Source organism: Trachemys scripta, chromosome 15 (assembly GCF_013100865.1).
Source record: "Trachemys scripta elegans isolate TJP31775 chromosome 15, CAS_Tse_1.0, whole genome shotgun sequence".
NCBI classification, from domain to species: domain Eukaryota; kingdom Metazoa; phylum Chordata; order Testudines; family Emydidae; genus Trachemys; species Trachemys scripta.
In genome coordinates, this window is record NC_048312.1 from 29479435 (window position 1) to 29501591 (window position 22157).

Sequence of the window (22157 nt, forward strand, 5' to 3'; positions counted from 1 at the left end):
GCTCGGCTATAGGAGCCTAGGCATACCTTGAACTGTTTGCTTGCTCAGCCCCTGCAACCAAGGGCCTGAGCTATCACTGTGTGTGCCCCGCCCTGATCCTGGGCCTGGGCTCTTTGACTGTTGCTTGCTCAGCCCCTGCAACCAAGGGCCTGAGCTATCCCGGTGTGTGCCCCGCCCTGATCCAGGGCCTGGGCTCTTTGACTGTTGCTTGCTCAGCCCCTGCACCCAAGGGCCTGAGCCCTGAACTAACAGTTGCCTGCTCAGCCCCTGTCTGAGGGCCTGAGCTAGCTGTCGGCTTTGCTCCGCCCCTGCACCAGAGGGTCGGAGCTTCTGGACTAACGGACTGCTGTTCCCCAGTAGTGAGTCGGTGTGGCTCCCCTCCTGCCCAGAAGGGTCGAGCCCTGGCAAGGACCTATTACAGCAAGTAATTAAGGAAATCATCTGCAAACACTTGGAAGGTGGTAAGGTGATAGGGAATAGCCAGCATGGATTTGTAAAGAACAAATCATATTAAACCAAGCTGATAGCTTTCTTTGATAGGATGACGAGTCTTGTGGATAAAGGAGAAGCGGTGGATGTGGTATACCTAGACTTTAGTAAGACATTTGATATGGTCTCGCGTGATATTCTTATCAATAAACTAGGCAAATACAACTTAGATGGGACTACTATAAGGTGGGTGCATAACTGGCTGGATAACCATACTCAGAGTAGTTATTAATGGTTCCCAATCCTGCTGGAAAAGTATAACAAGTGGGGTTCCGCAGGGGTCTGTTTTGGGACCGGCTCTGTTCAATATCTTCATCAACGACTTAGATATTGGCATAGAAAGTACGCTTATTAAGTTTGCAGATGATACCAAACTGGGAGGGATTGCAACTGCTTTGGAGGACCGGGTCATAATTCAAAATGATCTGGACAAATTGGAGAAATGGTCTGAGGTAAACATGATGAAGTTTAACAAAGACAAATGCAAAGTGCTCCACTTAGGAAGGAACAATCAGTTTTACACATTCAGAATGGGAAGAGACTGTCTAGGAAGGAGTACGGCAGAAAGGGATCTAGGGGTTATAGTGGACCACAAGCTAAATATGAGTCAACAGTGTGATGCTGTTGCAAAAAAAGCAAACATGTTTCTGGGATGCATTAACAGGTGTGTTGTGAGCAAGACACGAGAAGTCATTCTTCCGTTCTACTCTGCGCTGGTTAGGCCTCAACTGGAGTATTGTGTCCAGTTCTGGGCACCGCATTTCAAGAAAGATGTGGAGAAATGGAGAGGGTCCAGAGAAAGCAACAAAAATTATTAAAGGTCTAGAGAACATGACCTATGAAGGAAGGCTGAAAGAATTGGGTTTGTTTCTTTTGGAAAAGAGAAGACTGAGAGGGGACATGATAGCAGTTTTCAGGTATCTAAAACAGTGTCATAAGGAGGAGGGAGAAAACTTGTTCACCTTAGCCTCTAAGGATAGAACAAGAAGCAATGGGTTTAAACTGCAGCAAGGGAGGTCTAGGTTGGACATTAGGAAAAAGTTCCTAACTGTCAGGGTGGTTAAGCACAGGAATAAATTGCCTAGGGAGGTTGTGGAATCTCTATCTCTGGAGATATTTAAGAGTAGGTCAGAGAAATGTCTATCAGGGATGGTCTAGACAGTATTTGGTCCTGCCATGAGGGCAGGGGACTGGACTCAATGACCTCTCGAGGTCCCTTCCAGTCCTAGAATCTATGAATGCACTCCTGGACTCTGGGACGTCACTAACCTCTGACAGCAAACCCTGAGTGGGGTGCATGCAGCAGAGAATAGGGGAAGTGATGTGTTAAAGGGACATTTGTCCATTGGACTTGCACACCAGCTGCTGGGGAAACTGAGGCAAAGGAGTATTGCCCAAGACACTGCAGGATTGGTGATTAACTTATTTGCATACTTTTGAGCAACTGTTGCTGTGTTTTCCCAAATTATTGCTGTATTCTCTCCCTCCCCAACACACACACACCCCTTAATACAAGTTTTCTTTGTTATATACAAGCGCAGTGCTGTCGAGTGGGGAAGGAACCCTGGGGAGGTATTTAATTTTTCCTGGGTTTCTGTGGGGGGACTTGAGATGGTTTTGGTTTGTTATTTTCAGAGGATCCCCTTGATATTGAATGTGACCCCTGTTGCTGCCGACACCACCGGGCAGAAGAATTAGGTGAGGGACCAGTACAAGCCCTGGGCCTAATCCTGGAGACCTGGCTCAAGCAAACGCCACAGAAGTCAATGGGTCTGGGTGGCAGGATTTAGCCCCAGCATGGAAAGTTTACCAAAGTTTAATGAAGTGTCCAAAATCCTATACAGCTGATGGAGAATTAATGTCACTAGGGCNGATGGAGAATTTACCACATCCCTTGTGGATCTGTTCGTATGGTTGACTTCCCTCATAGCTAAAAACACGGCCCTTTGTTTTCAGCTTGGACCTTGTCTGTTCAGTTTCCAGCCATTGAATTTTATCAGAGGAGAAGTATGTGCGTCCGGGGCGGGGCGGGGGCAGCAGAGGCAGAGAAGGAGCGGGTAATGATGAACATTGTTGGCTCTATTTTGTGGGACTCTATTTTACCCTTGGGACAAAAGCTTCATACCACTGGCTGGAGAAGGAATGTAGAAAACCTAGACAAGGCAGTGGAGCAGGGCTTAATTTGCAATGAAAGAGGTGCTGCGGCTCAAGCAATTTGTTACTTTCATAACTGACACGGCAAACCCAGAGGTGCCGTTGCTATGAACAGCCAAGCCTGAGGTGCCGGGGCTCTGCACTGCCAAGCCAAGAGGTGCCGGGGCTCAGCTGAGGCTGGTACAAATTAAGCACGGGGGGGGGGGGGGGGGGGGGGAGGAAGAGAGAGCGAGAGAGCTTAAATGGACACTGCTAATCACTGTGAGGCTGAGATGGCGGGAGTCTCATTTAGATCCGGCATTTCACAATCTTGTCCTGGTCAGTGATAAGCCACAGCTGGCCCAGGTCATAGGACACATGTTTGCATTTGCAGATGAAACCTGCCATCTGGGTCCAGGAGGTGCCGATGGGGTTGCTTTTAGTGATTCCATCCCTGAAAGAAAGTTGACAGGACTGGTGTTAATACAGGTCTGCTAAGAGAAGGACTCCACCTCTATCCCAGCCTGTGGAGAGCAGCCCAGAGGGTAGCCCCAGTACGTTTCTCCTTGCTGTCCACTCACAGCCCTGCATTGCAGCACCCATCCTCCTACACGAGTGTCTGGCTAGACCCTATTAAGATGGCAGGATCAGAGCTGAGCAAGCTTCATCTCCCTGCGGTGTGGGCTGAGGGCAGAAGGGCAGGGAACATCCTCTCCAGGGAAACATTCCTGCTTGAAAACTACATGGGGCCTTTCCTCTGTCTTGGCAGGTGACATGGAATGAAAGCCAGTGAGAGAGCAGTCTAGAGAACACCAAGGGAATCCCACAGCACTGCAGGAATATGCAGTTCTCTCCCCTCCCCTGCTCCCACTCCATTCCAGTCTGGGAGTGTTTTCCTCCCCCTGCCTGGGCCGAGCATGGGGGACATTGAGTTCCTGTGCTTGGCTCCACAGGAACTCCTGCTGCCAGGTGGAGCAATTGCAAACTAAACAGTAATAAGTCACCAGGACCAGATGGTATCACCCAACAGTTCTGACACATAGATGAACATAGTTGTTGGGAAAGAGTCAACATGTTTTTTGTAAAGGGAAATCATGCCTCACCAATCTACTAGAATTCTTTGAGGGGGGTCAAAAAGCATGTGGACAGGGGGGATCCAGCAGATATAGAGTACTTAGATTGTCAGAAAGCCTTTGACAAGGTCCCTCAACAAAGGCTCTTAAGCAAAGTAAGCTGTCATGGGATAAGAAGGAAGGTCCTCTCATGGACTGGTAACTGGTTAAAAGATAGGAAACAAATGGTAGGAATAAATACATTTTCAGAATGGAGAGAGGTAAATAGTGGTGTCCCCCAGGGGTCTGTACTGGGACCAATCCCATTCAACATATTCATAAATGATCTGGAAAAAGGGGTAAACAGTGAGGTGGCAACATTTGCAGATGACACAAAACTACTCAAGATAGTTAAGTCCCAGGCAGAGCTACAAAAGGATCTTTCAGAATCGGGTGACTGGGCAACAAAATGGCAGATGAAATTCAATGATGATAAATGCAAAGTAATGCACATTGGAAAACAATCTCAACTATACATATAAAATGATGGGGTCTAAATTAGCTGTTACCACTAAAGAAAGAGATCTTGGAGTTACTGTGGATAGTTCTCTGAAAAATCCACTCAATGTGCAGCAGCATCAAAAAAAGCAAACAGAATGTTGGGCATCATTAAGAAAGGAATAGATAATAAGACAGAAAATATCATATTGCCGCTATATAAATCCATGGTACGCCCACATCTTGAATACAGTGTGCAGATGTGGTCGCCCCATCTCAAAAAACAATATACTGGAATTGGAAAAGGTTCAGAAAAGGGCAACAAAAATGATTAGGGGTATGGAACAGCTTCTATATGGGGAGAGATTACTAAGACTGGGACTTTTCAGCTTGGAAAAGAGACAATTAAGGGGGGATATGATTGAGGTCTATAAAATCATGACTGGTGTGGAGAAAATAAATAAGGAAGTGTTATTTACTCCTTCTCATAAGACAAGAACTAGAGGTCAAAAAATGAAATGAAGAGGCAGCAGGTTTAAAACAAACAAAAGGAAGTGTTTCTTCATACAATGCACAGTCAACCTGTGGAACTCTTTGCCAGAGGATGTTGTGAAGGCCAAGACGACTATAAGAGGGTTAAAAAAAGAACTAGATAAATTCATGGAGGATAGGTCCATCAATGGCTATTAGCGAGGCTGGGCAGGGATGGTGTCCCTAGCCTCTGTTTGCCAGAAGCTGGGAAGAGGTGACAAGGGGCTGGATCACTTGATGATTATCTGTTCTGTTCATTCCCTGTGGGGCACCTGGCATTGGCCACAGTTGGAAGACAGGATATTGGACTAGATGGATCTTTGGTCTGAGCCAGTCTGGCCGTTCTTATGTTCTCAACCCTAGGCTGGAGGATGCTCCGTCACTGTGTGGAGATGGCACATGCGCAGTTTGGGTGCGCAGAGGTGCTATGACGGGAATGAGCAGGACTATCTGTGCTACCTATAATATGTAGAGTTCAGGCTTCCAAGAGTTCCCCAAGACAGCAGAACCTCTGCAGTGTGCCTCACTCCCTTTTTTGGTTCCCTGCTAGTTAGCAGTGGAGTCCTCTCAATTAGGCAACAGTGAGTGCCGCATTGTGAGGTCATTGGGATGCTGGAGAGCCCTGGAATCAGCTCATTAGGGAATCAGTGAACATTAGGCACCAGAGTTGGCTTGTTCCACAGCATCAGGCAACATCCTGTTCTCTCTGCGCTCTTAGTGATGGGTATGAATGGCCCTGATCCCTCATGGGAGAAATCCTCCCTCCTGTCTTCTCCTTTTACTGTACCTGCGATATACTTGTCCTGCACTGTTCACGCCGTAGACAGAGCCTTCGGTCCCGACCTCAATCATGGACAGCTTGCCTGGAATCTGTTCCCACCTGGATCCTTCACAAGGATCCGGGGTGACATCAAACCGGAAATAGATATCATCAGCTGAGTTAACTCCCCAGCAGCCCCACAAACCACAGCTGTAGTACTTCAGCTTTCCTGCAATATTGACCCAGGGCAAGCCAGAGGCACCGTTCGCAGAGACCGCTGCTGGACGAGACAGACAGTAGATGTCATCATTCATGTTGACACCAGTGACGAACATGTCTCCACCCGCGTCAATTTGCTTGAGCAGCCCTAAAAACAAACAAGGGAAAAACAATGTTCAGAGGAAAGAGCAGGGCTGGAGCAGCATGGAGAAAATAAGGAAGTAAACCACCTATTGAGAACTCAGCCAGAAATATAACTAGACACCAGGGGTGAGAGGAGAGAGAGAAATCCGTCAGAGACGTGGGGTCTAGTGTTTGGAGCAGTGGCCTGAGATCAGGATTCCTGGGTTTGGTTGCCAGTCCTCTCCAAACTTGATTAATGGCCCTTGGAAAGCCACTTAGGGCAACAAGGGCCTGATTATAAGAGATACTGAGCACAGAGAGCTCCCATTGACACCAGTGGGAGTCGTCAGTGCTTAGCACCCCTGGAAATCAGGACGTCTTAGTTAGGTGTTAACATTTGTGCACTCAGGTTTGGAAACATGGAGGTTAATCTCTCAGTGCCTGGAATATGGGGCCAATAAATGTTCCCGCCTCACAGGGGGGCTTGTGAGTGTCAGGGCGTGTGTACACACTGCATTGTACCAGTTTAAATGTCCCTAATTTAATTCAACTGCTGCCAAAGCCTGTGAGGACATTTAGTTTGCTTTAAGAGTATCTGATTTCATTTCCCTTAAGTCGATTAGGCCTTGTCTACACAAGAAGGTTGCACTGCTTTAACCAATGGTGTGAAGCCAGTGTAAACCCCTGTAGTACAAAGCCTCTACTGTGGGCTCAGTTATCTATATAATAAGATTTCAGGATTGTCACCTCTCAGTGTGTCACTCTGAAGCCTAGAACGTCTAGACTGCCCAGATTACGTGGTCCAACTGCCACACCTCTTTGATAGCCTGGGCTTTCAGCTACTAGCACCGGTCTGAAGGTGCTTATACCCAGAGGATATGCTGGTAAAAGGCACCTTTATATGGATATAACCCAAGTGTAGAAAGTTATTTGGATGTAGCTATTTTGGTAGAAAATCACACTCCTATCCAACATAGTCAGACTGGTGTACAAGCCATGTGCAGACAGGCCTGTGTGAACATTCTGATTTCAGTTTAAGGACTGGACTACGCGTGTTTTTGTACTGCTTTGTATCAGTCTGGAAACGCATAGAATGAAAGCAATGCCGCCCCCCACAATTGGACCAGTAACAAGGGGCTCATACCAGCATCGCTTATTTCACTACATTTCCCAAAATAATCTGTACGGACATAAGCAACTTCATACCTGTCCAACTGCATCTACACTCGGGGGTTCAACTAGATCAGCTTCCCTATAGAGTTCATGATACAGAACCGGTACCAATGTAACTATACAGGTAAACTGGAGTCAGACCCTAAGAGTGGCCCATCTGGTGGGAATTGTGACAACTGCCTGGGGTCGGAGTTTGGAACTGGGCACAGGATCCTAACAGCGGCTAATTTTGTCGTCCCCACGATATATCAAAGCTCATACGTTACCTGTGACCTGTTGCCAGCTTCCTCCCACGAGCTTGTAGATGTTGTTGTTGTTGTTCACACCCCAGACTCCGGCAGGACCAACCGTGACGTGTTTCAAGGAGCCCGGCAGCTGGGCCCAGCTGTCTCCGTACAGCGTGTAAATATTGCCTGCGCTGTTCACTCCAAACACCTGCCCATTACTGGCATCAATCTGCTTTAATGACCCCGGTATCTCAGTGCAGTCCAGAGCTGAAAAGCAGACTGAGAATGTTCATGCACGTGGACTTGTTAGCAAGCAGGAGAAATAGCCACAAAAGAGAGAGAGCTTGGGGTCTGGGTGCCTGACAGGGCCGGCTCTACGTTTTTTGTCGTCCCAAGCAAAAAAATTTTTGGCTGCCCCCAACCCCAGCCCTGGGCTCCCCTTGCACTCCCCTGCCACCCCAGCCCTGGACTGTCCCCCCCCCCCCCCCCCCCCCCCCTGCCGCCCCAGTCCTGGGCTCCTCCCCCCCACCCCCCCCCCCCCACCCGCACCCCCTGCTGCCCCAACCCTGGGTTCTCCTCCCCACCCCAACTGCACTCCCTGCCGCCCCAGCGCTGGGCTCCCCCCCACCAATGCTGACTCCGCCTGCTCCCCCCTCACCTCCAACTGGTCCAGCGCTGGCGGAGTCGGGGTAAGCAGCGGGGCTCCTGGGCCGCACCTCAGCCCAGGGTCCCTCCAGCCGGGGCTCCCACCTCCAGGACTGGCTGGGACCCGGGAGGGCAGAGCCGGGGGACTGCCCTGGCAGGGGGCTGAGGAGCCAGGGCAGGGCAGCCCCAGAGGGAGCGGAGCCCCGAAGAGTGGGACGCGGGCCCTGCAAGGCAGCGCCCCGCCTTCTATGGCCCCGCTGCTGCTGCTGCTCTTGGCAGTCCCTGGACAGCTCGGGCCGCTTCGCCCAGCCGCAGCTGCGGCACTGGGGGCGGCCGCCCTGCGGCACCTGCAGGCGGCTCCATACGCCTCGCGGGGCGGCCCCCAGCCCGACTGTCCCTCGCTCGGAGCCCGCCCAGCCATAAGGTGCGGGCGCTGCTCCCCGATGCTAACCGCTGCTGCTGCCAGGGCCGGCTCTAGGCTTTCGCCGCCCCAAGCAAAAAAAAAAATGGGTGGCTGGAATCCGCCCCTGAAAATGTGCCGCCCCAAGCACCTGCTTGGTTTGCTGGTGCCTGGAGCCGGCCCTGGTGGCTGAGGATGTAGAATCATAGAATCTCAGGGTTGGAAGGGACCTCAGGAGGTATCTAGTCCAATCCCCTGCTCAAAGCAGGACCAATCCCCAACTAAATCATCCCAGCCAGGGCTTTGTCAAGCCGGGCCTTAAAAACCTCTAAGGAAGGAGATTCCACCACCTCCCTAGGTAACCCATTCCAGTGCTTTACCACCCTCCTAGTGAAAAAGTTTTTTCTAATATCCAACCTAGACCTCCCCACTGCAACTTGAAACCATTGCTCCTTGTTCTGTCATCTGCCACCACTGAGAACAGCCAAGTTCCATCCTCTTTGGAATCCCCTTTCAGGTAGTTGAAAGCAGCTATCAAATCCTCCCTCATTCTTCTCTTCTGCAGACTAAACAATCCCAGTTCCCTCAGCCTCTCCTCATAAGTCAGGTGCTCCAGCCCCCTAATCATTTTTCAGAGGGGTAGCCGTGTTAGTCTGAATCTGTAAAAAGCAACAGAGGGTCCTGTGGCACCTTTAAGACTAACAGAAGTATTGAGAGCATAAGCTTTCGTGGGTAAGAACCTCACTTCTTCAGATGCAAGATGCTCTGTAGAAGTGAGGTTCTTACCCACGAAAGCTTATGCTCCCAATACTTCTGTTAGTCTTAAAGGTGCCACAGAACCCTCTGTTGCTAATCATTTTTGTTACCCTCCACTGGACTCTTTCCAATTCTTCCACATCCTTCTTGTAATGTGGGGCCCAAAACTGGACACAGTACTCCAGATGAGGCCTCACCAATGTCGAATAGAGGGGAATGATCATGTCCCTCGATTTGCTGGCAATGCCCCTACTTATACAGCCCAAAATGCCATTAGCCTTCTTGGCAACAAGGGCACACTGTCGACTCATATCCAGCTTCTCGTCTACTGTAACCCCTAGGTCCTTTTCTGAAGAACTGCTGCCTAGCCATTCGGTCCCTAGTCTGTAACAGTGTATAGGATTCTTCCGTCCTAAGTGCAGGACTCTGCACTGGTCCTTGTTGAACCTCATCAGGTTTCTTTTGGCCCAATCCTCTAATTTGTCTAGGTCCCTCTGTATCCTATCCCTACCTTCCAGCGTATCTACCACTCCTCCCAGTTTAGTGTCATCTGTAAACTTGCTCAGAGTGCAGTCCATGCCATCCTTCAGATCATTAATGTAGAGACCTTTGCTTACACGTCCCCCACTGGTCTGAATCCAGAATAGGAGGGTGGTGGCCCAATGTTCTTACCACCTAATATCTGCTTGGAGGCCCATGTGAAATGAGTTTGAGTGTCCTATTCTAGTTCCCAAAGTATTAGAATCACAGCTGGTGCTAACTAGCTCCCTGTTGCCATCCGCAACAGAAAGGCCAAGGATTATATCGACCACAGAGACGGAGCTCCAGTCTCACCACTACAGGTGGTCCCTCCTGATCAGAGCTGAGCCACATTATGGGCAAAGCTTCCCCTGCCCTTGCCCCTGCCCCTGCCCAGACAGCACTGGGGATTAACAGAGGGCTTATGGCTCCAGAGCTGGGGATCTTTCACCAGAGCTGACGTCACATAAACAAATGCTCAGGGTTCAAGATGGAAAAGGCCCTCCTGCTTCTGTTGGGATTTCCGTTCTGTTCCTATGGGGATGTATCCCCTAGAGAGAACAGTCCAAAGAGCCACCCAGGAAGTTGTGTAGGTCAGTTATGGGGTCACAACAGCAGATCTCCTCTCTGGGGGTATTTAAGATAGCCTGAGAGCTTTTTCCATAACACCTTTGTTTGGACGTGAGGGGGGCTCTTCCATTCTGCTCCATATGGAAATCCCATGTGTTGCTCAGGAAGGTCTCAAACTGTACCCATCAAGAAGCTGCCTGAAGTTTCAATGTTCACAGCAGCTGCAGGCAGACCCAGTTTCATAGATTCATAGATTCCAAGGCTAGAAGGAACCATTGTGATCATCTAGTCTGACCTCCTGTATCACACGAGCCAAAGAACTGCCCCAAAATAATCCCTAGAGCAGAGCTTTTAGAATAATATCCAGTCTTGATTTGAAAATTGTCAGTGATGGAGAATCCACCACGACCCCGGGTAAATTGTTCCAATGGTTAATTACCGTCCCTGTTAATTCTCCTAGATTGAAGAGTCCATTATCCAATGTTTGTTCCCCATGTAGGTATTAATCAAGTCACCCCTTAACCTTCTTTTGGTGAGCTAAATAGATTGCCAGTCCCTGTGAGCCGGTGCAGGGGGATGCTGCCTTGGCAGGGTGGGAGGGGTCTGAGAGCTGGATAACTCACTCTGCACTTTTTGTCCCACAGGGAAGGAGTCCATTTCTGTGGGGGTCCCTGGTGAAGAAGCTAGGGGCCATCAGCATGCACTGGTGCTTCTCCTGCTGGTAATGTGTCAGCTCTGCCCTGGGGCTGCACTAAAGGGCCATCAGTGGGTGCACTGTCCCCAGGGTGTGCTGTCCCAGGGGCCGGCCGGGTGGCTCAGACCTAGCTCTAGCCCCTTGGGGGGCACTGAAGCAGGGGTGGGACAATGGTGCCTTGTCTATGGACGGCTCTGGATCTGCTGGATTCTGATTGACTTAGAGAGCAGGTAGCTTGTGCCTTTCAGCCAACCAGGGCCAGCACTAGGATCATCACCATCCCGCTCCTTCCCACAGCCCCGGGACAGCAAGGCTGGGCTCAGCGAGGGCCAGGGAGCAGGCCTGGGGGTGCCTGCATGGGGCGGGGGTGCTGCAGTGCCCACAGGACCTGGCAGCTGGTGGTGTCTGGGCAGCAGAACAGAGGAACCCATGGCTTTGTCTCCCTTCACCGGCAGGCTGGGCAGCACCGTGCTCTGTCCCCATGGACCCGGCCTCCTGCCCCACCCTGTGTGTCGTGGCTTCTGTCAGCCCCAGAGCGTGAAACCGTTGGGCAGAGGGAGCCCAAAGGGCTCACGCTCTGGGGTACTGTGCACAGTTCTGATCTCCCATGTTTAAGAAAGATGAATTCAAATGGGAACAGGTGCAGAGAAGGGCTGCTAGGATGATCCGAGGAATGGAAAACCTGTCTTATGAGAGGAGACTCAAAGAGCTCGGCTTATTTAGTCTAACCAAAGGAAGGCTATATGACTGCTCTCTATAAATACATCAGAGAGATAAATACCAGGGAGGGAGAGGAGTTATTTAAGTTACAAATTGATATAAACTGGCCATCAACAAGTTTAGGCTTGAAATTAAGTGAACATTTCTAACCATCAGAGGAGCAAAGTTCTGGAGCAGCCTCCCAAGGGGAGCAGTGGGGTCAAAAAACAAAACGGGCTTCAAGACTGAGTTTGATAAGTTTATGGAGGGGATGGTATGACAGGACTGCCTATAATGGTGAATGGTTCATTGGCAATTGCCTGGAGCAAAAATCCCCAACGACTGCAGATGGGACACTAGATGGGGACGGCTCTGAGTTACTACAGAGAATTCTTTCCCCGGGATCTTCCTGGTGGATCTTGCCCACATGCTCAGGGTCTAACTGATCACCATATTAGTGGTCGGGAAGGAATTTTCCCCCAGGTCAGATTGACTGAGACCCTGGTGGTTTTTCGCTTCCTCTGCAGCATAGGTCATGGGTCACGTACAGGTTTAAATTAGTGTAAATGGTGAATTCTCTGTAACTTTAAGTCTTTAAACCATAATTTGAGGACTTCAGTGACTCAGCCAGAGCTCAGGGGTCTAGTACAGGAGTGGGTGGGGGAGGTTCTGCGGCCTGCGATGTGCAGGGGGTCAGACTAGATGATCACGATGGTCCCTTCTGACTTCAGTAAGCGTCTCTGAGTAAGAAGCTACATTACAATTTGAAACCCAACCACTGTCCCATAAGTGACTTGCCACAAGGTGTCAGAACACGTTAGTATTAGAGCTGAGTGGGTCAAATATTTATTTAATTTTCTTTCTAGGTATAGGAATTAGATACAATGCTCCTGTCAGAGATTTCTAAGTTATCTGGGAAAAAAAGGAGAGTTTTCAGTTGCCTAAGTAGCCCCTGGAATCATGGTTAAAGTCGTCCCCTCCCACCCCCCCAAATCTGAAATGATGCCCCTGTGAGCCGGCACAGAATTTGCCCCTCCCCCTGCCCCCATGCATGGCCCTGTTGGCTTGACTGGAGCTCCCCCTCCCCCAAATATAGAAGTCAAACTACACGGATGGGCTGAGCCTGGGGGCAGGGCTGGGAAGCTGGGAGCAGGGAGCGCGGCTCAGTCAGGGCACAGAGCTCCTGCAGAATGGACGGGCAACAGACAACTCAGTGAGACCCTTTCAAAACCCAAACGATCAGTGTTTGTGTTACTGTCATTGGTGCAGACTGCAGGGGCCAGAACGTGCGAGGTGCAGGCCACATGCAGAGGAAAATCTGGTCCCCAACCCATGAGCATCTGCCTGAAAACAATTCCCCAAAATGTGGCAGTGAATCCAAACTCAGCCCTGCAGTGGGGCTGAGAGACCCACACAGCCGTCTGCAAACCCTTCGACAGAATCCCTCGTCCCACGTACCTGAGCTCCCTGCAAGCAGGGGCAGCAGCAGCAGGAACTCCCAGAGCATCATGTTCTCGGCACAACTTCGACAATGCGAGCTCTCCCAGTGTCTGCGCTGGGGCAGTCCAGGGGCTTTTATAGCTCAAGCACAGCTGCAGACTGAGCAACGTTCCCTCCCCGGGTGCCCCACCCCATCCTCAATGAGGAAATAGGGAAATTCTCACGGGGTAACAGCACATCCTGGAGCAAAGACTGTTGAGCAACATTATGGGTTTCCTCATAGCATCTGTGACACTGGATCCCTTGTATGCCAGCCAGCCCAGCAAGTATTGTGTTTGTTAGGTTAGCACTTGGCTGGCCTCCAGGTAATGGTGTCCCTAGCCTCTGTTTGTCAGAGGGTGGAGGTGGACGGCAGGAGAGAGATCACTTGATCATTACCTGTTAGGTTCACTCCTTCTGGGACACCTGGCATTGGTCACTGTCGGCAGACAGGATACTGGACTGGGTGGATCTTTGGTCTGACCCAGTATGGCCGTTCTTATGGAATGGAAGGGATTAAGGGTTAAGTGTTTCCCCCGGCCACACCCGTTGGGATTGCTGTGGTTAACATCTGGAACCGCAGCCTTCTCCCACTGACCTTGCAAATGTTTGTTTTGGGGGTAGATACACAGGGCGGGCTCAGAAATCCCCAGGAGACTAGATCTCCGGTGACAAGGTGCAGTCAGGGAACCAGCCTCCACTTCTCTCTAGGTCTTTTAGCTCCTCTTTTTTCGCCCCTGTATGTGCTGTGATGCAGGGAGGGAAGGAACTGTTACACTCAGTGTTTGGAGGGTGCCCTGGCGGGTGAAGGGTTGATACCAGTACTGGTCTCATGTGATTTTGGAAAAGGGGGACGTCCACATGGACACATCTCGAGCGCGTCCCTTAAAAACTGTCTTTAGGGCTATGTCGACACGATGAGCAGAGGTGAGATTTGCAGAAATGCCTGTGCTAGCTTCAAACTAGCTAGATCATTAACCATAGCAGAGAGGGTGAGGTGACACAGGCTTCTGATCTGTTCTGTACTAGCCCCCACCAGCCTGCTGCATATGTACTCGCGTTGCTAGCCCACACTGATGGCTCTGCTTCTATGGTTAGTGAGCTGGCGAGATTAAAGCTAGCATGGGCCTGTCTACATGGGCTGCAAATGACACCTCCGCTGGCAGGGTAGATACAGCCTACAAGGAACACAGCTCCGTGTTCAGTGTAACGTGGCGATGGGCTAATAGGAGTCAGACCCGCCATAGTGACCTCACCCAAGTTCACTCCAGTAACCCCACAGACTCGAGCCCACCCTCCCCTAGTTAGTGCTGGTTCCCCCACTCCTACTCCACCCTTCTGAGCGCCGCAAGGAATAAGAGCCTGCCAGACCCTGGTGTGGCACAATCGTGCTGAAGCTCTGGCTACCAGAGGGGACCCCAGGGTGCTCTCCAGACATCTCTGGCTCAGNATCCAGCCCTCTCCCCCTGCATTTCCATTCTGATAAATCCAACTATCTGCATCACCAGCTAAGAAAGAAGAGAGGCCACATGTATCCAACAGGATGGCTGTGGACCCAGAGCTGCTCTCTCTAGGCTGAGCAGGAAAGGGCTGGGAAAGGTTGGAAGTTTCTGTCTTGCTCACTCTTGTTGGGGGAGCAGCTGGGATTCCCCTCTGCCTGGGGCTGTGTTTGTGCCAATAAAGTCTTGCAGCATCTCGTGTGCTCTCCTTGTCATTTTGTGCTCACGGGAATCGATACAACTGAAGTTTGGGGGAGTGCTGTGGTGCTGGGGATTCCGCAGCCCAGAAACCAAGCGTGTTTTGTGGAAAGAGAAACAGTCTGAGCTCCACAACACACTAGCCCTGGTGTGTGCGACATCATTATCTCCTCTGGCCTGTCAACCCTCCCACTCAGCTAGTCTTCCCCCTGCTCCCCCACAATGCTCACTCGAGCAGTCGATGTTGCCCTGCTAATCTGTTCCTCTCCTTCCCTCACCTCTGACATACGCTGCCAATGTATGAGCAGGGGGCAGAAATTGACTGGTCAGGGGGGTCAAGCAGCTGGAGGCAGGGTTAAGATCGGGGCTGAAGGGGAAAACCAGGGATGGCATGGGGGGGGGGGGGAAGGAGGCGGAGTTAAGCCCAGGGGTGAGGCGCTGCAGGAGGATGGCAGAGGGCAAAACCCTGGCACAGGCAGGGCAGAGGGGTAACAGTTACCCCGGTGGGCTGAGACACCCGTGTTTGCAGAACTAGGGTGACTTCAGAGAAGATTTTTTATTTCCCCTCTCACAGACAGCACCTCTCAGCATGGGCTTCCCAGGCCTGGGTTCTTAAAGGCACAGACACGCCAATGCCTAGTCACTGCAGCTCCTCTCTGTCTGATGTAACCTACTGAGATGCTGCAGGAGACTCAATTCTGTGAAACATTTTACACATGCCCCCTCAGAAACAAAGAAATCCCTTATCTGTGTAGCTGACCGCAGAGAGTCTCACAGCAGTTCACCAATTTGTCTCATCTGTGCTGGGATTCCCTGAATTACTCTTAGCACTTCATCATTTGCTCTGTTATCGTGCAGATGGATATCATTGTGCTATTTAATTTATATTTTTACCGCAAACACTCACTGAAAATATGTATAAGTAAGTACTTGCTAGTAGTTTTAGCAAGGACATCTGTGTTTCTAGTATTACACTTGCTATGTTTTTTCCTGTGATTTCTAATTTGGAATTTTTAATTGTAACTTTTTCTTCTTATTTGTAGAGCAGAAGTTTATTCTGTTGGATCATCTGACTTCCAGCCTGACTGAATTTCTGGCCTGGAATCAAAACTTTGTTTTCATTCAATCCACCAATGGTGATTGCCTTTTGCACCTGTTATTTTGCCTCTCAATCCAACCCTTAATGTTTTTCTGCATGCCATTGTATAGAACTTGATTCTCAGCTATTCAGTAAAGGCAGTACACTATCTCCTGTAACATCCTTCTCAAAGGCAAAAATCAACTGTAATTTTTGCTGAACATTAGAACTGCCGTAATGGGTCAGACCAATAGTCCGTCTAGACCAGTATCCTGTCTTCTGACAGTGGTCTGTGCCAGGTGTTTCGGAGGGAATGAACAGAACAAGCAATCACTGAGTGAATTGTCCACTCCCAGCATCTGGCAGTCAGAGGTTTAGGGACACCCAGAGCATGGGGATGCATCCCTGATTATCTCGACTACTAGCTGATGCACCTATCACTGAGGAACTGAACTAATTGTTGAACCCATTTATAGTTTTGGCCTTCAGAACATAATGAACACACAGCTACAACCCCAAGATAGCTTGACAACCACAAGAATTCTAAAAACATGAGTGTGACGGGTTGGACCCCCCTTCTGGAATACCACCTGATATACTGGGATTTCACTGAGCCTCTCCTGCTCCACCAGCCTGGGTTTCCACTCCCTGTTTTGTTAGGCTCCCTGGCCTCTTGCAGCTAGGGTGACCAGATGTCCCGACTGTGATGGGCTGGGTCACAGAAACCCCCTTGGGAACCGCCAACTGATGTGCCAAGACTACCTCTGCTCCTGCTTTCCCTGCCAGCTCGGGGCTCCAGCACCTTGTCTTGCTGGGCCAGACACTTCCGTCTGCTCCAACAAAGACCCAGGGTCTGAATTACTTGCCCCAAAGCTGCAGGTTTACTTGAATGCAGCTAACAGAAGTGTTCCTGTCTTTAACACTCAGCTGCCCAACTCCCAATGGGGTCTAAACTCAAACAAATACGTTTTACCCTCTATACCCTGAAAGGAGGGATAGCTCAGTGGTTTGCGCATTGGCTTACTAAACCCTGGGTTGTGAGTTTAAATCTTGAGGGGGCCACTTAAGGATCTGGGGCAAAATCAGTACTTGGTCCTGCTAGTGAAGGCAGGGGGCTGGACTCAGTGACCTTTCAGGGTCCCTTCCAGCTCTAGGAGATAGGTATGTCTCCTATATTATTATGATTTTTTTTTATTATTATAATGTGAAGAGAGATGTGTATGACTTCTTTCCCCCACCCAGTTAGAAATTAGGTTTAATAATAAACAAAATTAACTACAAAAGGTAGATTTTAAGTTGTTCAAGCAAACAGAACAAAACAGATTACTAAGCAAATGAAACAGAACACACAAACTAAGCTTGACACACTAGATAGGTGGGATACAAATTAGCAAATTCTCACCCTGAGTGATAAACAGGCAGGCAGATTCTTAAGGCACAAGCTGCCTTGGCTTTCCCAGGTTTTCATACACAGACTAAAGATCTAAGCCTGGGACCATCACTTCTGACAGTTCAGTCTTTGTTCCTCAGGTGTTTTCAGGTGTGTTGTTGTAGGAAGAGTGAGGCCCCATCAGGTTGTCGTTGTCCCTCTTTTATATCTTCCCCCCACTTGCTGGAAAGCATTTTTGCTGTGACCTGGGTCGAACAGTTCCCATCGCTGGGTCGAACAGTTCCCATCGGGTAGCGCTATCTCTGAGAGGTTTCTACTGCACACGGTTCCTGGGTGATCCTTATGCTTGTGTGCATTTCTTCAATAAGCCACTAAAATAATAATAATATATGGAGATATACCTATCTCATAGAACTGGAAGGGACCCTGAAAGATTATCAAGTCCAGTCCCCTGCCTTCACTAGCAGGACTAATATTGTTTGGTCTCATCCAACGTTCCACACTGGAAATACAGAGACATGGGCAATATTGCCAGCTTCAACTACAAAAATTATACATGCATAGAAATCAGATAAATACATTCAGTAAATTATAACCTTTCCAATGATAACTTACAAGACCCATCTTGCATAAAGTATATCTTAGTTATACCATATTCATATCATAACCATATTTCTAGGAAGAATAGGGGGTGTAACGTCACACCTCTCCCCTTAGATTACTGCCAGAGGACTGGTCACTGACCAATGCGGATGCAGTCTGCCCAGCTTCCTCTTTTCTAGACAGGGCATCTGGTACCATGTTCTCCTTCCCTTTAATGTGCACAATCTCCATGTCAAATTCCTGCAGGACTGGGCTCCCGCGTAGCAGTTTGGGGTTTGTGCCCTTGGTTCTGTTCAGCCATATTAAGGGCGATTGGTCTGTTAGAATCTTGAACCTCCTATTAAAGAGATAAGGCCTCCGTTGTTTCACAGCCCCCACCATGGCATAGCACTCCTTCTCTATGACAGAGTCATTCTGTTCAGCAAGGGAGAGCTGTTTGCTTAGGAAGGCAGTGGGATGCTGTCCTCCCCTGTTTGCATCAGCACAGCACCCAAGCCAGTGTCGGATGCATCGGTGCACAATTCAAAAGTCTTACCAAGGTCTGGGCTGGCCAACACAGGCTCTGCAGACAAGAGCACCTTTACCTCATTAAACCCCTTCTGGCGCACCTCTGACCAAATCACCCGAGTAGGTTGGTGCTTTGCACATAAGTCTGTGATTGGGGCCATAATGTTGCTGACCCCCCCCCTGTAATAGTTCACCACGCCTATGAAGGATTGGACCTGCCTTTTAATTTGGGGCACAGGCCACTTGACAATGGCGTCCACCTTAAGAGGGTCGAGGAATATTTGCTCCCCCTCCCCCTAAACCAGTGTCCTAGGTAGGGGACTTTGACTGCCTCTATCTTGAACTTAGATGGTATTATGGTTAGACTCCTTGAGTTTTGGTAGCACAACCCCCAAGTGCTCCTGGTGGTCGTCCCAGGTGTTGCTGAATACAGCAACGTTCAGCTAGTCATCTACATATGCCCTGGCATAGTTCTGAAAACCATTTAACACTTTGTTGACCAGTCTCTGGAATGTTGCACCAGCATTTTCCAAGGTAAGCAGAAGGTAACAGCGTGAATTCATAGAGTCCTATGTCAGTGATAAAAGCAGACTTTTGTTGTGCCTCTTCTTCCAGAGGGATTTGCCAGTAACCTCTAGTTAAATGAAAACTGTGCTGTGCCCTTGTAGCACTGACAACACCTCCCCCTTTCGACTAGTGTTAATTCATTACAGATTTCCATATTTTCCAGAGTTGACCCATCTTGGCATTCAGCTATCAAATCAATGAGTGGGTGTGCCTCAGTTTCCCCTTTGACACAACAGATCATGTTTACTCCAGCCTCTCTACGGTGATAGGCTTTGAAACGGTTCACATGTACTAGTTGGGGACCAGTATCATCGAGGGGCATTTTAACTTGATACGTGTCCTCATTTGCCACTTCTACCACTTCGAAGGGCCCCTCCCAGGGGTTTTGCATTTTTAACCTTTTCGCAGGGTTGAGTACCATCACCAAGTCCCCCATGTCAAAAGTGCGTTTACAAGTATTTTTATCATATCACACCTTTTGTTTGGCCTGACTGTTACTGTTGGAGGTTGTTTTGGACAACTTCCATCATGTCCTTTAACTCCCTCCTGAACCTTTCAACATACTCAGTTACTGGCTCTTCCCTCACCTCATTGCACCCTTCCCACGTGTCTTTAATGAGATCCAGGGGTCCCCTCACTTTTCTTCCATATAGAAGGTTAAATGGAGAAAACCCAGTGGAGTCTTGGGGTAACGCCCTGTAGGCATGCAGCAGGAACGGCAATAACTCATCCCACCTTTGGCCTCTTTTCTTGGCATCCATTCCCAGCATGGATTTTAGGGTCCCATGGAACCTTTCCACCAACCCATTGGCTGGGGCGATAGGGGAAATCTTAACATGTTTCATGCCACACACCTTCCATAGCTCGTTGAACAACAGCGACATAAAGCTGCCTCCCCGATCTGACAAAACCTCCTTAGGGAGCCAACTCTGCTGAATATAGTGAGCAGGGCTCTTGCCGCTGTCTCAGCTTCTATACTGGACAGAGCAGCCGCCTCAGGGTATCTAGTGGCAAAATCCACCACCACTAAAATATACTTGTTCCCCCTCCCAGCGGGGCGCGGCATTGGACCCACAATGTCCATTGCCACCCTCAGGAATGTATGACAGGTAAGGGATGCAGGGTCCCTCTGGGGTCCTACGGGTGTTTTCCTCCCGACATACCGCACAAGACCTGCCATAATCTCTCACATCGTTCTGTACTCCTGGCCAGTAGAAATTCCTCCTTAGCCTGTCATAAGCTCTCTGTACCCCCAAGTGACCCGCAAAGGGACCATCATGCGCTACCAGCATTAATTTCCCTGGTGCTGGCTGGGTACAACCAACTGCTTATAGGGTTCCCGGGGCCTCTGTTCCTCCCACGGGAGCCTCCCTATACAGTTTCCCGTCCTCTTCAAAAAACTTCTCCCCCCATCCCTTCCTGGAGTTCCCTCTAGGACACACTTCCGTATGCTCTCTAAGGAGGTTTAATCTTTCGCTTATCTGCAAATCCCTGACAGCTAATACTTGGGATAATGTCCTCAAACACTGACAACATCTCTCCTGCCCCCGGCCCTGGGGACCTGTGGCTTTCAGTCGGACAGAGGCCTGACTCCGCCTCTCCCGCACCTGGAAGCAAGCTGCCACCCTGCACTGCAGTGCCAACAGAACCCCCACCCACCTCCCCTGGATTCTAAGGTTCCAACCCCCTTCCTGGGGCTCCTCTCTGAGACACTCACCTCTGTGCTCCCTAGAGCAGGACCTGTTACTGGTTCCGCTGCGTCAGACCTGCAGCTACCCGCTGGAACAGTCCTGTCACTGGCAGGCAACACACTCTCCTCCCCCTCTGGGGAGTCCTTCCTGCTGCGAGTTACCACACCAACAGTCATAGAATCATAGAATCTCAGGGTTGGAAGGGATCTCAGGAGGTATCTATGTTAGGATATAGATATTCAGGGCCGTCTATAAAGGCCTATACTTTAAGAATTTACATGTATTCTTATCACTTAGCTAGTTATAAAGGTATAAAAGAGAGAATCAAAATCACTCTCTGTATGTGTAAGGGACAGGCTGAGGCTCTGTTCTTAGGCCAAGGCCTTTGGCTAAGCAGCAGAGGCAGCCCTAAGCTGAGAAGTGAACGGTCACATCCTCACTTTCCAGGCTAGTCCCATGGAAATAAGGTGCTATTGGCTGTTAGGAATACAATCCTGTCCTGATATTCCCGTCACCTCCAGAGAAAGGGAAGAGCCTAGAAGATGTAAAAGGAAACTTAGTTTAATAGCATCCTGCCTGGCAAGAACTTACTTATCAATAGCTGGGATGTGAAATCCTCGCTTCTATATTGTTTTGTATGTTTATTTGCATGGTCTTTGTCTGGTTCTGTGATTGTTTCTGTCTGCTGTATAATTAATTTTGTTGGGTGTAAACCAATTAAGGTGGTGGGATATAATTGGTTAAATAACCATGTTACAGTATGTTAGGATTGGTTAGTTAAATTTCAGTAAAATGATTGGTTAAGGTATAGCTAAGCACAACTCAAGTTTTACTACATAGTTTGCAGTCAATCAGGAAGTAAGGCGGGAATGGGAACAGGGATGGCTCTGTGGTGTCAGAGCTGGGAAGGGGGACACTGAGGAAGGAAACTGGAATCATGCTTGCTGAAAGTTCACCCCAATAAACATCGAATTGTTTGCGCCTTTGGACTTTGGGTATTGTTGCTCTCTGTTCATGCAAGAAGGACCAGGGAAGTGAGAGGGTGAAGGAATAAGCCCCCTAACAATCTAGTCCAACTCCCTGCTCAAAGCAGGACCAATTCCCAACTAAATCATCCCAGCCAGGGCTTTGTCAAGCCGGACCTTAAAAACCTCTAAGGAAAGAGATTCCACCACCTCCCTGGGTAACCCATTCCAGTGCTTCACCACCCTCCTAGTGAAAGATTTTCCTAATATCAACCTAAACCTCCCCCACTGCAACTTGAGACCATAACTCCTTGTTCTGTCATCTGCTCCCACTGAGAACAGTCTAGATCCATCCTCTTTGGAACCCCCCTTCAGGTAGTTGAAAGCAGCTATAAAATCCCCCCTCATTCTTCTCTTCTGCAGACTAAACAATCCCAGTTCCCTCAGCCTCTCCTCATAGGTATGTGCTCCATCCCCCTAATCATTTTTGTTGCCCTCCGCTGGACTCGCTCCAATTTTTCCACATCCTTCTTGTAGTGTGGGGCCCAAAACTGGACATGGTACTCCAGATGAGGCCTCACCAATGCCGAATAGAGGGGAATGATCACGTCCCTTGATCTGTTGGCAATGCCCCTACTTGTACAGCCCAAAATGCCGTTAGCCTTCTTGGCAACAAGGGCACACTGTCGACT

At 49.5% G+C, this 22157-nt stretch overlaps 1 protein-coding gene across 3 annotated transcripts; it reads right to left on the minus strand.

The window, feature by feature from the left end:
- Positions 1-2903: 2903 nt before the first annotated feature.
- LOC117888232 (fish-egg lectin-like) lies at positions 2904-13098 on the minus strand. Of its 3 annotated transcripts, none has more exons than XM_034791460.1 (4): positions 12947-13098; positions 7245-7472; positions 5491-5830; positions 2904-3076 (listed from the first exon to the last, which is right to left on the minus strand). In XM_034791460.1, the coding sequence occupies exons 1-4, from the start codon at positions 12996-12998 to the stop codon at positions 2932-2934; spliced, it is 765 nt and encodes a 254-aa protein (XP_034647351.1). In that variant the 5' UTR covers positions 12999-13098; the 3' UTR covers positions 2904-2931. The 3 variants fall into 3 exon arrangements, with proteins under 3 accessions (XP_034647351.1, XP_034647349.1, XP_034647350.1); XM_034791458.1 differs by having other exon boundaries at positions 7245-7484; positions 12947-13093; XM_034791459.1 differs by having other exon boundaries at positions 7245-7481; positions 12947-13092.
- Between the last annotated feature and the right edge of the window lie 9059 nt (positions 13099-22157).